This window comes from Pleurodeles waltl, chromosome 4_2 (genome assembly GCF_031143425.1).
Source record: "Pleurodeles waltl isolate 20211129_DDA chromosome 4_2, aPleWal1.hap1.20221129, whole genome shotgun sequence".
Classification (NCBI taxonomy): domain Eukaryota; kingdom Metazoa; phylum Chordata; class Amphibia; order Caudata; family Salamandridae; genus Pleurodeles; species Pleurodeles waltl.
This window is the reverse complement of record NC_090443.1, coordinates 364,581,815-364,596,183: the sequence shown is the minus strand read 5'-3', so window position 1 is coordinate 364,596,183 and position 14,369 is coordinate 364,581,815. Positions and strand designations below refer to the sequence as shown.

The following is a 14,369-nucleotide window of genomic DNA, read 5'->3' as shown; positions in this document are numbered from 1 at the left end:
CTTTACGACTACAAACCATTGGCACGAGACAGACACCACAACCACAGACAAGACCACAGCCACACACCACCATCACCTATTACACCACCCACGCACCTTATCTTACACACCCCAACACATCACCCTACATACTCTCACCCACACTACTCACACAACACCCATGGTACCACAAAGACACACCCAATTCTCAGAGGAGGAGCTAAGGGTCATGGTGGAGGAAATCATCCGGGGGAGAGCCACAGCTATTTGGAGCACAGGTGCAGCAGATATCCATTGCTAGGAAGATGGAGCTATGGCGGAGGATTGTAGACAGGGTCAACGCCATGGGACAGCACCCAAGAACCAGGGATGACATCAGGAAGAGGTGGAATGATCTACGGGGGAATGTACATTCCATTGCAGCAAGACACCAACTCGCTGTACAGAGGATTGGCGGTAGACCCTCACCTCCTCCCCCACAACTAACAACATGGGAGGAGCAACTCTTGCCAATCATGTATCCTGAGGGCCTGGCAGGAGTTGCAGGAGTGCTGGACTCTGGTAAGTCAACTCTCTATTACTATCACCCCCTACCTGCATGCCATCACATACCCCCACCCTCACCCTCACTCCCATCACTCCACCACCACCACACCCCCCACCATCACATCTCACCCATCCCAATGCCAAGCCCTGCATGCACCACCAATGCATGGACACCACTCACAGACCTTCATGGACACCTATCACTAAAGCATGCACACTAGAGAGAATCAGCTAGCCCACCACATACCAACTCACACAAGTGAAAGCTACCAAGGTGAATACAACCAAAGATGGCAACCCACTGATGCACAATATGTCACACACAGAAACAATAACACTGCATTTACATCCCCACAGGTACCCCAGCCAATGTCAGTGGAGAAGAGGTGCCAGCAATATCCAGTCCCCCCACAGAAGAGGCCCACGGTGATGACAGCGACTCAGGTCGCCTGGATCTGGATGACCAACCTGGCCCATCAGGGACCTCGGGACAGTTGGTTACCCAGCCACAGTCACACACCACCACAGAGCCTCCCTCCTCAGGAAACACCACCACAGCACCCACCCAGCGTACCCATACCTCTGTCCCCAGGACATGTCAATCAGCAGTGTGTCCACCACTACAGGGACCCCAGGGCACACTTCGCACACAAGACAATCACGGACCTGGGGTCAGTGGCAGTGGGCACACAGTTCAGGGGACAGAGGCACAGGACAACAGGGAAACTGGGAGGAGTGCTGTGCGCCAGGGGGAGGACAGGCCCAGGGAACTGACTCTCCAGGAGGCACCCACTGAGATCCTGGGAGCATACCAACATTCCCAGGATACGCTGGGTCAGATCCTGGCCAACATGCAGGAGAACAGGCAGCTGCAGGAGGAACAGTACCAGGGGATCAGGGAGGACTTGCAGGCCATTAAAACCACCCTGGTCTCCATTGCAGGGGCGCTGGCAGACATAGCCAACATTATGAGGGAGGCAGACTCACAACAGCGGGCCCCTGACACTAGCCAGACATCTGAACTGCCTTCCACCTCTGTTGCCGCTAGTGGACAGTAGGCCCGCCACAGGACCAACAGGCCACCAGCACCCCTCCCCCTGCAGAAGGTGAACCACCCCACAAACGTTCCCTGCGATCCAGGCAGAAGCCAGAGACTATTGCCAAGACCCCTGCCAGCAAATGAGACTCTCCTGATTGTCACCCTTGTGACCCACTCTGCCACCCTGTCCACCTTGAACTGTCATTGCTCCCCCTCCTATGTCCCCTTGGACAATGCACTTGTGCTACCAATAGACTGGATCTATACCCTGGACTTTCCTCCATCATCAGCCCATCCCAATGCACTTGCCCCTCTACTTCTTAACATCTGAATAAACACCCTTTGAATGAATACAAGTATGGAGTATGTCAAATGATTTAAGTATGTATTAGTTTATCCAGGTTCAAACATTGCAATTCTACTGTAAAGTGATGTTCACATTGGAAAGACCTGTAGTTGCCTGCAGTGATCACACCAGGAGCGATAGTGGGGCACCAACATCTGCAAAATTAGTTAGTAAAGGGTACAGTGAGTGAGCATATAAGTGGGAAATAACAGCATGCCAGTGACAAAGCTAAACAAGAAAATGTCCATGAAAGATGAAGTAACACTGTCCTACTTGTGTGTCATTGGAAGTATTGTCTGATCACTGCAGTTCTGTTGTCCTCATCCTCATTCTCTGCCTCCTCGTCCTCACTGTCCACAGGTTCCACTGCTGCCACACGGCCATCTCCAGCCTCCTCCTCCTGCAGAAAAGGCACATGGCGTCTCAAGGCAAGGTTGTGCAACATACAGCAAGCCACGATTATCTGGCAGACCTTTTTGGGTGAGTAGCACAGGCATCCACCTGTTAGATGGAGGCACTAAAACCTGGCCTTCAGGAGGCCAAAGGTACGTTCTATTATCCTTCTTGTGCACCTATGTACCTCATTGTAATGTTCTTCTGCCCTTGTCCTGGCATTCCTCACATGGATCAGTAGCCATGATAGGTTAGGGCAACCTGAGTCACATGCAAATATGGAGGGACAACATTTAGCCACACACTATCCCATATGGCCCACCCCATACCCATACACCAACATCCACTGGGTGGGAACCAGGGCTCACCTATTAGCCACACCCTGGTACTCTGTAGTTGGGCCATCACATTTGGGATGCTGCTATTCCTCAGGATAAAGGCATCATGCACTGACCCAGGAAACTTAGCATTGACATGGGAGATGTACTGGTCCGCCAGGCACACCATCTGGACATTCATGGAATGAAAACTCTTTCGATTTCTGAATACCTGTTCATTTTGCCAGTGGGGACAAATGCAATAAGTGTTCCATCAATTGCCCCAATTATTTTGGGGATATGTCCCTTTGCATAAACATCAGCCTTCACTGTGGCTAAATCCTCCACCTGGGGGAACAAAATGTAGCTGCACATGTGTTTAATCAGGGCAGACAACACTCTGGTCAGCACTATTGAGAACATTGGCTGTGACAGTCTGCTTCCAAGCTCACTCTCACTTGGAAAGAGCCAGTTGCCAAGAAATGGAGCACAGATAGGACTTGCACAAGAGGGGGGGATCCCAGTGGGGTGACGGATAGAAGATATCAGGTCAGGCTCCAGTTGGGCACACAGCTCCGTGATTGTGGCCCTTTCAAGTGTATAGGTGAGGATAATGTGCCTGTTCTCCATTGTTGCCAAGTCCACCAGGGGTCTGTACACAGGAGTCTGTCTCCATCTCCTATTCATCTGCAGCGGTAGCAATCTATGGGGCAAAGGAGTAAGGAGCCGGTCACAATCTCAACATTGTAGCCACAACAGTACAATGCATGATGTTAATTTGAAATGTATAAGTACCATTTGACCTGTATATCCAAATTGTGAACTGTGACGCAGTTATAATCCAGGGCCTGCCCCCCCGAAATGGCATCCGCCTGTCCAGTGTGGAGGGACAGGTGGAAGTGAGTTAATTCCGCTGATGTTGTGCGCCATTGCGGGAGGAGGTCGCGAACCGCTGTGCAATGCCTCATTGGATAATATTGGCCCCTATAAGGTACAGTGACCAATGGTGATGTACGCCAGCAGTGACGGTATGCACCGCCACGGACGTCACCGCCATTTTCTAACTCTTCACTCACTTGTTACCTGATCTTCAACAGGAGAGGACCAACACTGCATGTGCTGCTGTGACCTGTGTCTGGAACCTACCATGGCCCGTGTGACTGGGGAAAGGGCCCCTACCTTCACCTCGGCGGAGTTGGAGAGACTGATGGGTGGGGTCCTACCCCAGTATAGACTGCTGTATGGGCCTCCAGACCAACAGGTGAGTACACTGTGAGCACGATGCGTGGGGCATGAATGCATGGAGTGGTGTGTGTGAAGGCCTCGTGTAAGGGGGGTGGGTGGATGTCCTTTGGGCGATGTATTGGTCGTTTTCTGGGCCATGTGTGTGCAAATGGTGATGTGAAGGGGTATGGTGGGTCATAAGTGTAACAGGCAGGACGGTCTGACTAATACCTTTCCCTGTGTGTATCTCTCTGTAGGTCAGCGCCCATCAAAAGAAGGGTATATGGCATGCCATTGCCAAGGACGTGTGGACCCTGGGGGTCTATGGCAGGCGGAGCACCCACTGTCTGAAACGGAGGAGGACCTGAGATGCTGGGCACTGAAGACGGCGGAGGCCCAGCTGGGGATGGGCTCCCAATGAGGAATGGGTCCGCATCGAACCCTGACCCCCCTGATGGCCCGCATACTGGAGGTGGCCTATCCGGAGCTGGATGGGCACTTGAGGGCATCACAATAGCCACAAGGGGGAGAGTACAGTGCCCATCATTTCAACTTACACATGGTAGGGGGGTACCCGGTTGGGGGATGTGTGTCAGTGGGTGCCCTTAGGCCAGGCCTGACATTGCAGAGTAGGTCCCATGTTGGGCAGGGTTCTGATGTGATATTCCTCCTACCTAGCTTGTAGGCATCCAATACTGGGCAGGGCTGTGTGGGTCCTAGGTATGCTGCAGTTGGCGGTATGTGTTCCTCCCCATGCCCTGGTGGCTAGCATTGTTACTGGTAGTGCATTGCTTAGTGCGTAGGCCTGTTCACTGTGTATGAGGGTGATATGTACGCCAACCGTGGTGTTGGTGCAGCCATTGACCCAGTGTATCCTTTGTCTCTCCCACATCTTTTTGTTCTGTCATCCTGTCCTTATGTGCATTAGCATCATCTGGTGGATGAGCAGCGGTACCGGCAACGGAGGGAGCTGCATCCCACAGGACCCAGGAGGCAGAGTCCACTGACGCTGAGGGCACCAGTGGGACGGAGGGCGAGGGGAGCACCACAGCAGAGACAGGAGGGGACAGTTTGGACACAGATACCTCCTCCAATGGAAGCTCCCTGGTGGTGGCAGACACTTCTGTGACCACCCTAGCTACAGCCGCCACCCCCGTACCAGTACTGCCCTCCCAGCAGCCCCTCAGCGAGTTGCCCGTGCCCACTCACCCAGGAGGGTGGGCATCTCCTTCGTCCCAGGCACCTCAGGCCCTGCCCCACTTAGCACTGCTGCCCTGAGTGAGGAGGCTATTGACCTCCTCAGATCCATCTCTGTAGGGCAGTCATCCATTGTGAATGCCATCCAGGGGCTGGCAGCCCAAATGCAACAGATAAATGCATTCCTGGAGGGCATTCACACTGGCTTGGCGGCCCAACAGAGATCAATCCAGGCTCTGGCCTCTTCTCTGATGGCAGCCATTGTCCCTGTTTCCACCCTCCCCCCTCCAACTTCCTATTCCCAATCACATTCCCCTCAACCCCAACCTATCCCAAGCACACAGGCAGACGAGCATGCACACAGGACTACACACAAGAGTGTCACAGGCAAACACAAGCACCACACATCATCCCACAGGCACCCACACAAACACCAACCAGATGCAGACATACCAACATCCACTGCCTCCACTGTGGCCCCTCCTCCTCATACTCCACTTCCCTCCCAGTTGCGTCTACACTCACACCTGCATGCACTACATCCTCATCCACTACCGCCATCACCAGCACACCTATCAGAACACACACCTCACTGGCAGACACCACCACAACAGCCATGCACACGTCCCCTGTGTCCTCTCCCACAGTGTCTGTCTCCCCTCCCAAGGTACACAAACACAAGCACTCAGACACCCAACAGCCATCCACCTCACAACAGCATCCAGCCCATGCACCTGCAGCCAGACACAGCAGACAGACACCTCCCACAACCACTCCCTCTTTCTCCACTCCCAAACCTTCTCCCTCTTCCCGCCCCAGTGTCCCTAAGCAGCTTTTCCTCTCCACCATTGACCTATTCCCTACCCCTCCCGCTCGTCCTTCACGTCTGGCCAGGGTGGCTAAAACCCAGGCAAGCACCTCAGCCACCCAGTCCATGGGCCCAGTAGTGTCCACACCCACTCGTGGTGGTAAAGGATCCAGGGCAGCAGGCAGCCTCAAGGAAAGGGTACATCCCCCAAGTGCTGCCTCGAAGGGCAAGGAGCCTGCCCCAAGTGCTGCCCTGAAGGGCAAGGTGCCATCTCCAGCTGCTACCAGGAAGGGCAAGGAGTTTGCCCCAAGTGCTGCCAAGAAGAGCAAGGAGCCATCCCCAGCTGCTGCCAGGAAGGGCAAGGGGCCTGCACCAGCAGGCAGGAAGGTCAAGGGGCCTGGTGCTGGGACTCAGTCGGAGCCCCCAACAACAACCATGGTTGTGCAGCCGTCTGAGGCTGCAGGGGATGGGCAGGAGCTTCCCCCCAAAACCACCACCAGCAGCATCAGCAGCACCACCACCAGCAGTGGACAGCTGTCCGAGGCTGCAGGGGATGGTCTGGAGCTCCCCCCGCCACCACCACCAGCAGCACCACCACCAGTTGGCAGACGTCCGAGGCTGCAGGGGATGGGCTGGAGCTTCCCCCCACCACCACCAGCAGCAGCACAACTACCACCACTGAGCAGCCGTCACTGTCGGTGGACGGTCTGTAAACCTGCCCCCATGGGCTGTTGTGCGGCCTGCCCCCTGCAAATCCTGTGGGTTTGACACCCTACTGAGAGATTGTGACCTTGCACTCCCCAGGATCAGAAGCACAGAGCACGGGGCACGATGCCCCCTCCAGAACCAGTGGTTATGGCACCCACTCACCCTATCCTCCCCAGGATCAGAAGCACAGGGCACGATGCCCCCTCCAGAACCAGTGGGTATGACACCCACTCACCCCATCCTCCCCAGGATCTGAAGCACAGGGCATGTTGCCCCCTCCAGAGCATGTGGGCAAGTCACCCACTGGGGACACTGTGGCCTTGTACTCCCCAGGAACAAGCACAGGGCATGTTGCCCCCTCCGGAGCATGTGGGCACGTCATCCACTTGCCACTTGAGAGACTGTGGCCTTGTACTCCCCAGGATCTGAAGCACAGGGCATGTTGCCCCCTCCAGAGCACATGGGCAAGTCACCCACTTGAGAGACTGTGGCCTTGTACTCCACAAGACCAAGCACAGGGCATGTTGCCCCCTCCAGAGCATGTGGGCAAGTCACCCACTTGAGAGACTGTGGCCTTGTACTCCCCAAAACACAGCAATGGGCATGTTGCCCCCTCCAGAACGAGTGGTCTTCTTTCGTCTGCCGGCTGAAGTGTCCCCTGTTCCCTGTCCCCTTGAGGTGCCTGCCTATTTTCCAACTGATGCCCCTGTAGTGTTCTCTCCAAGTTGATGCAGGAGACAAGTGGGGCCTTGGACTTTGTCATGTGGCCCTGTGGCCCACGCACATTGAGGACTGGGCAGTTTCCCTTGAACTGTACATATGTATTTACTTTTAGATTGCATGTTCGTATTTTTACTGTATTTATATTATTACACTCACTTTCATTTATTCATGTTATCCTTGCATTATTCCTGAGGGGTACGGGGTCAATATGTTTTCTTACTGGATCTGATTGTGTGTATGGTGTTCGGGATGTGTGTTGTGCATGTGTGTGTCACTCTCTTTTTCCTCCCCACCTCCCCTGTGTGCTAGGCGGCTGTACTCACTGTGGTCGTCTTCGCCATCGTTGGTATTGGTGTTCATGGTGGAGCAGGATGTAAAATATAATTAGAAAGATTTGCAGCTCGAGCTCCATGGCGCCGTGGTTGTTCCCTGTGTCTCCAAAGGTGAGCCCTTGCCCTTCTGTGCAGTGTTTCCCCCACGCTTTTGATGTTGTTGGTACCGCCCTAGAAAAGGTGGAGGTCTGCAGGGTCTTAATATGGTGGGAGGAACATTGACTTCCGCCTGGCTGTAGGCGGCTACCGCCGTGGTGCCTGTTATTTCCACCCTGGTGGTCGGTGTGGTAAAGTGGCTGTCTATCTGAGATCTTTCCACCATGGTCATAATTTGGTGGTGGTTACCGCTAGCCTGTTGGCAGCATTACCGCCACTTTATCACCGACCGCCAGGGTTGCACTGAGGACCTATGTTTGAGTTGCTGGGCGCTGTAGACTCCTAAACAAAGATTGTAGGGTAGCCAACAAGCAATTGCAAGATGTCTAAATGCTATGCCCAGAAACTTGCATACTGTCACCTTGGCTAGAGCTGCCTACACGAAAGCCATTAGGGCTTGGAAGGTGTCTCTGTAGGAGGAGTTCTGGGAGGATTTAACTATCACATGTAACACCAAGGACTCAAAAGGCTGGTGTTTTCTGTTTTTTTTCCTCAGGGCAGAGCTTGTTTTGCTCGCTCACTGTATTAAAGGTCAGCTGTTTAAGCACCATCACTTCAAAATTCACCAGCCACCACTGACCGGGTTATATCTTATGTTGTAAAGCATTTAACACTAAAGGTTTAAGCAGGAGAACCCACCCATATTGACACTTTTCTATGTTGTGGTTGTTACCTAGGAACAAATAACACCCCCCTTAAAATATAAACATGTCTAGGGATTGCTTACACTCATCCACTCTTGCACATCCCCACTCCTGTCCTCACTGTCTCGTGCACACACATACACTCTTGTACTCACTATATTTTGCACTCACTCATTGAATCATGAGCACACACACTTTTTACTCTCTTACACAAATCCGCTATTGCACTCACTGTCTCTTGAACTCATGCACTGTTGCACTCCTTGTCTGCACCCACTCCAGTAGTCACGACTCAGATTTTCTAAGATTTTGCATTAGGGTTGCATCACTTATTTTGCTCGGCCCGATACAAAACCCATGTTGGGACTTATAAAGCCACGCAAATCCTGATTTGCATGTCTTTTAGGAAAAGAAGTAATTCAAGTCAGCCCATTGTGCTGCCTTGTGTTACCTTGCATCAGGTAGATGTTACATGATTGGTGTATGGGCTTTCCCCCTCAACCACCCATGTATTTTGATGAAACTCACATGACAAAGGCTAGTGAATATGGGTTTGCACCAAAATGGTGTCTACCCTGAGGCTGGCATAACAAGGAGAAATATCTTCATTTCTCCTCATATCCCTTTCTGCACAAAAAGTATCCTGACTGCAATGGAGGCCCCTTTGCACTATGATGTAAGGGTTACTACGTTGGTGCTAGGTAGTCACATGTGCATCTGCGCCAGAAAAGAGTGGCACTGCATCATGTCTTTCAAAATATGTTGCTTTCCTGCTCCCTCTCCGATGCAACGCAGTGCAGCACCTTCACTTGTTGCATTGAATTGTGTGAAATTTTAGTAAATATGCCTTATTGTCTGTTGCACACACCCACTCTTGCACATACCCATTTCATACTCATTGTCGCTTTCACATATCCACTGTTGCACTACGCATCTCTTGGACTCAATAACTTTTTTATTCACTATGACTTGCACATATCCACTCTTTTACTGACTTTGTTCTTGCACATTCTCACTTTTGTACTCGCTTTCTCTTAAACACACCCACTTTTGCACTCACAAGCAATATAGCTCAGTCTAGGCTACTTTCTAAAGCACAGTTGTTAGAAATGGGGTATTTAGTTGGTTTGCACCCTGTCCATGTAGGGACCCTCGCTCTAGTTAGGGTACGTGAGTCACACAGCTAAGATAACCCCTGCTCACCTCTTTGGTAGCTTGGCACGAACAGTCAGATTTATCTCAGAGGTAATGTGTAAAGTATCTGTACACACACACAGTAACACAGTGAAAGCCCCAAAAAACTACTCCTCACCAGTTTAGAAAAATAGCCAACATACACAAGTCAAAATATCTCTTTGTAAAAGTTTAAGCAAGTCTTAATCCATATGAAGCAATGGATGTATCTCTTTAGCACAAAGTAAGTGGAATGCATCAAAAACAAAGATGATGCAGGCCACAGAGGAGGTGAAGCCCGGGAAAAGCAAAGCGATGCATCGATTCATTCCTATCAGGTAAGATGATGCGTTGGTTCCTTACTGTCAGGGGAGGTGATGCATCGATTCTTTCCTCTCAGGAAAGGCGATTTATTGATTTCCAGACACATGGCCTCAGTTCTTTACTGCAGTGCACGGTCAATGAAAAATTGGCGCCAAAGGACGATGCGTGTAAAATCCAGATGGGCTGTGTTGATGGGACCCCGGTGAAATAGGCACTGTATCAATTCTGCAGCTGTGTGACAGGCACTGCGTCGCTTCTCCAGCCGTAGGGCAGGCGCTGCCTTGATTCTTCCTATGCGGCACATTGATTTGTGGATATTTTACTTCAGATCACCAGCTTGTACTCCCAAGGGCCCAGGGACTGGAGCTGGCATCACTTGGCAAGTTAGGACTCTCAGCAGAATAGCCCAGGCACCGGCAGATTAAGTCTTTGATGTCTCTTATACTTCTTGTCAGGAGGCAAGACCTTGGAGAAGCTTTTGAAGCAGGATGTAGAAAGTCAAGTCCAGTTCTTTCACTCCCAGGACAGAAGCAGCAAGCATCAGGGCAGCACAACAAAGCAACAGGCAGAGCGGCAGTTCCTCTTACAGCATCAAGCTCTTCTTCCTGGCAGACTTTCCTCAGTCTAGAAGGACTCTATGTTGTGTCAGAGGTCCAGTACTTATACCCCTTTCTGTCTTTGAAGTAGGCACATTTCAAAGAGAAGTCTTTGTAGTACATGAGACCCTGCCTTTTCCTGCCCTTGCCTCAGACACACTCCAGGGGCTTGGAGACTGCTTTACGTGAGGACAGGCACAGCCCTATTCAGGTACAAGTGTCAGCTCTTCCACCACTCTAGCTCAGGAAGACCCATCAGCCTAGTGACGGGCCATCAGGAAATGCAGGGCACACCTCAGCTCCCTTTATGTGACTATCTAGAGTGAATGCACAAACAGCCCATGTGTCATCTTGACCTAGATGTTTATTCAACAGACAGGCAGAGGCACAGAATTGTTAAGCAAGAAAATGATCACTTTCTAAAAGTGGTATTTTCAAAGTTAAAATTCAAAAACTAACTTCACCAAAAGATGTATTTTAAAATTGTGAGTTCAGAGATCCCATACTCCATATAGCCATCTGCTCCCAATAGGAAATCACACTTAAAAGATATTTTAAGGCAATCCCTATGTTACCCTATAGGAGAGATGGGTCTTGCAATAGTCAAAAACAGGTTTAACAGTATTTTACTATCAGGAGACATAAAGCACATCAGTACCTGCCCTACTTTTTAAATACACTGCACCCTATCTATGGGGCTGCCTTGGGCCAACTGTAGGGGTGACTTAAATGTACAAAAAGGGAAGGTTTGGGCCTGTCCAGAGGGTGTACTGCCAGGTTGAAATGGCAGTTTAAAACTGCACACCGGACACTGCAGTGGCAGGCCTCAGGCGTGTTTGCATGGCTACTCATGTGGGTGGTACAATCAGTGCTGCAGGCCCACTGGTAGCATTTGATTTAAAGGCCCTGGGCACACCTGGTACACTATACTGGGGACTTAGTAGTAAATCAGATATGCCAATCTTGGATAAGCCAATCCCCAATACAATTTAGACAGAGAGAATATGCTCTTTAGAATTGGTCAGCAGTACTAAAATGGCCAGAGTCCTAAAGCCAACAAAGACAGGTCAGAAAAAATAGGAGGAAGGAGGTAAAAAGTTTGGAGGTAACCCTGCAAAAAGAGATAGGTCCAACAACAGTCATTCACCCTAAAGATGGCATCTTGGCACCCTGGATAGAAAGAACTTGTTTTAAGTGGATCAGAAGCTCTAGATTGCCCGAACAACCAAGATTTAACCATTCTTCTGAATTTCTGATTAGTCTCTGTCTTTAGTCGAAGAGGGAGTGAGTTACACATCTTGCCCTCCGAAAGCGCACCTTTTCACAATCCTTGTGTGCAAGAGACCCACAATCTCTTCCACACACCCAGTCTTGAACTCAGTGCCTTTTCCACGCACCCTGTCTTGGATTCAAGTATTTTGCACAGACCCACTCTTTAACTCACAGTTTCTTGCACACACCCACTCTTTAACTCTCAGTCTCTTGAAAACATCCACTCTTCAATTTACAGTCGCTTACACACACCCACTCTTCAACTCAAAGTATCTTTCACCCACCCACTCCTCAACTCAGTCTCTTGCGCACACCCAGTCTTGAACTCAAAATCTCTTGCACACACCCACTCTTAAACTCACAGTCTCTTGCATACACCGACTCTTAAACTCACAGTCTCTTGTGCACACCCAGTCTCGAACTTGCAATCTCTTGCACACACCCACTCTTCAACTCACAGTCTCTTGCACACACCAAGCCTCGAACTCACCATCTCTTGCACACACCCACTCTTCAACTCACAGCCTCTTGCGCACCCCCAGTCTTGAACTCACCATCTCTTGCAAACATCCATTCTTCAACTCACAGTCTCTTGCACACAGCCAGTAGCGAACTCACCATCTCTTGCACAGATCCACTCTTCAACTCAGTCTCTTGCACAAACCATGTATCGAACTTGCCATCTCTTTCACACACCCCTCTTCAACACCCAGTCTCTTGCGCACACCCAGTCTTGAAATCACCATTGCATGCAAACACACGCTCTTCAACTCACAGTCTCTTTCAAACACCCACTCCTAAACTTACAGTCTCTTTCACACACACAGTCTTGAGCTCACCATCTCTTGCACACACCCACTCTTCAACTCACAGTCTCTTGCTCACACCCAATCTTAAATTCACCATCTCTTGCAAACATCCACTCTTCAACTCACAGTCTCCTGGAAACGCACACTCTTCAACTCACAGTCTCTCGCAAACACACACTCTTCAACTCACCATTTCTTGCACTGCGCACACACCCACTCTTGCACTCGCCGGACACAGGTTGGTCATCATGGTACTATTTTCCTTAATCCATGCCTATGCGTTGTCTCTTCTGCCCCACACTAGTCGACCACAGTATCACTAGCCTTATATCTCTGGTACCACAGGACTGGTCAATCGCATTACCTTGCTGCTTCAGCCTTTGGTTCACGGTATCCAGCCCCAGATGAATGGCCGGTTTCACGGTGTGCAAGGTCCATTCAGACTCGTTGTCATCCAGAAGGACCACATTTAGTGTCACCAGATCATCCTTCAGGCAGTCACTCTGTCCGAGGGGCAGCAGGAACAGCAAGAAGAGGGGGACGTAGAGTCCTGGGAGTGGTCCTCCGGTGTTCATCTCCACTGAGATCTGTGGCTCGCCTACTCCTCCGCTAGAAGGAAAACTTCGGAAGGTGGGAGGGGTGGCGGATGGGACACAACATGAATCAAAAGGAGAAGTGGTCCTGTCCCGAAATCAATACAACTTCCCCTTTGTTCCATTTTTGCTCACCTTCCCGTGCCTGAAGCCCTCTGTGTCAACAATCAGCTGGAGCCGGTGCCCAAAGGTCGGTAGATGCTCTGTTTGCGCACAGAAAGGAAAGTCGTAAAACCAGACACAACACTCACACCTCACATGATACGGATGTGGCGAATGGAGGAGGTGCTGCTGTGAGACTGGGAGAGGAGCGGTGTTAATAAATGCCCACGTGAATATGGCAACACCTAAATGAAATACTTAAATATCTACACAACACCGTTACTGTTCTATTATTCATTTATGTTCCTCTATAAAGCACAGCTCTTTGCTGGTGCTATGAGAAGGGTGTATTGTTGCTGTGTCTAGGGTATGTGATTCCTCACAATATTCAAATAAGGTTTACACCAATAATTGGTCAGCGTTCATTTTAAGACCCCCAGGTGGACCGGATGGTGGCGGAGCATTTACTGTCCCAGGAAATTAGAATTAACGAGGGGTAAGGAATTTACTAGGCCCCTGAATATTTGCGCGGGTTGAATTTGGAGTTTTACAATAATTATTGCTCCCTCGTTTTATCCCTGACAGACTAAGTCTGCTCAAACCTGCCGAAAGTTATTACGGAGAAGAACCAGAAAAAGGCAAGCAATGGAGACTGTGAGATACCTAGTTAATCATTCACTTCCAAGAAAAAAAACGTAGAATATGATGTATCTCTCATTTCTGGGAAATACGTACCGAGAAGTGTTTTCCACAGGGATGAAAATGTGACCCCTTGATTGTAAGCAGGAACTAAATGGTCATGGTGAGGAAGGTGGTACAGCCTTAATCACTAAACAAGTTACAACTCTACAACTCAATAACCTGTCTCACATTACCCCAAGATCCCGCCTGTCCTCGTCCCATTCATCACTAATGAGATATTCCTATCTCACTGACAGAAAAAAAGAACACGGAATGCTGGGAACCCTACCCTCCCTCTCCCACCAATATTACTTAAGGTGTACTTACCCAGCATTCTGACTGAAACACCAAGCCCTCACAAAGAAGGCGTACATCTGGGAGGGAGGGAGGGACGATGGCAACAGGAC

At 50.4% G+C, this 14,369-nt stretch overlaps 1 protein-coding gene across 1 annotated transcript in view; it reads right to left on the bottom strand.

The window, feature by feature from the left end:
• The window catches only part of LOC138292721 (guanylyl cyclase C-like), a 453,160-nt gene extending 439,838 nt beyond the window's left edge, over positions 1–13,322 (bottom strand). Inside the window, exon 1 of the mRNA XM_069231453.1 lies at positions 12,951–13,322. Within this exon, the coding sequence (XP_069087554.1) occupies positions 12,951–13,161 (211 nt within the window). The 5' untranslated portion in view covers positions 13,162–13,322. The remainder of the gene's footprint in view (positions 1–12,950) is intronic.
• Between the last annotated feature and the right edge of the window lie 1,047 nt (positions 13,323–14,369).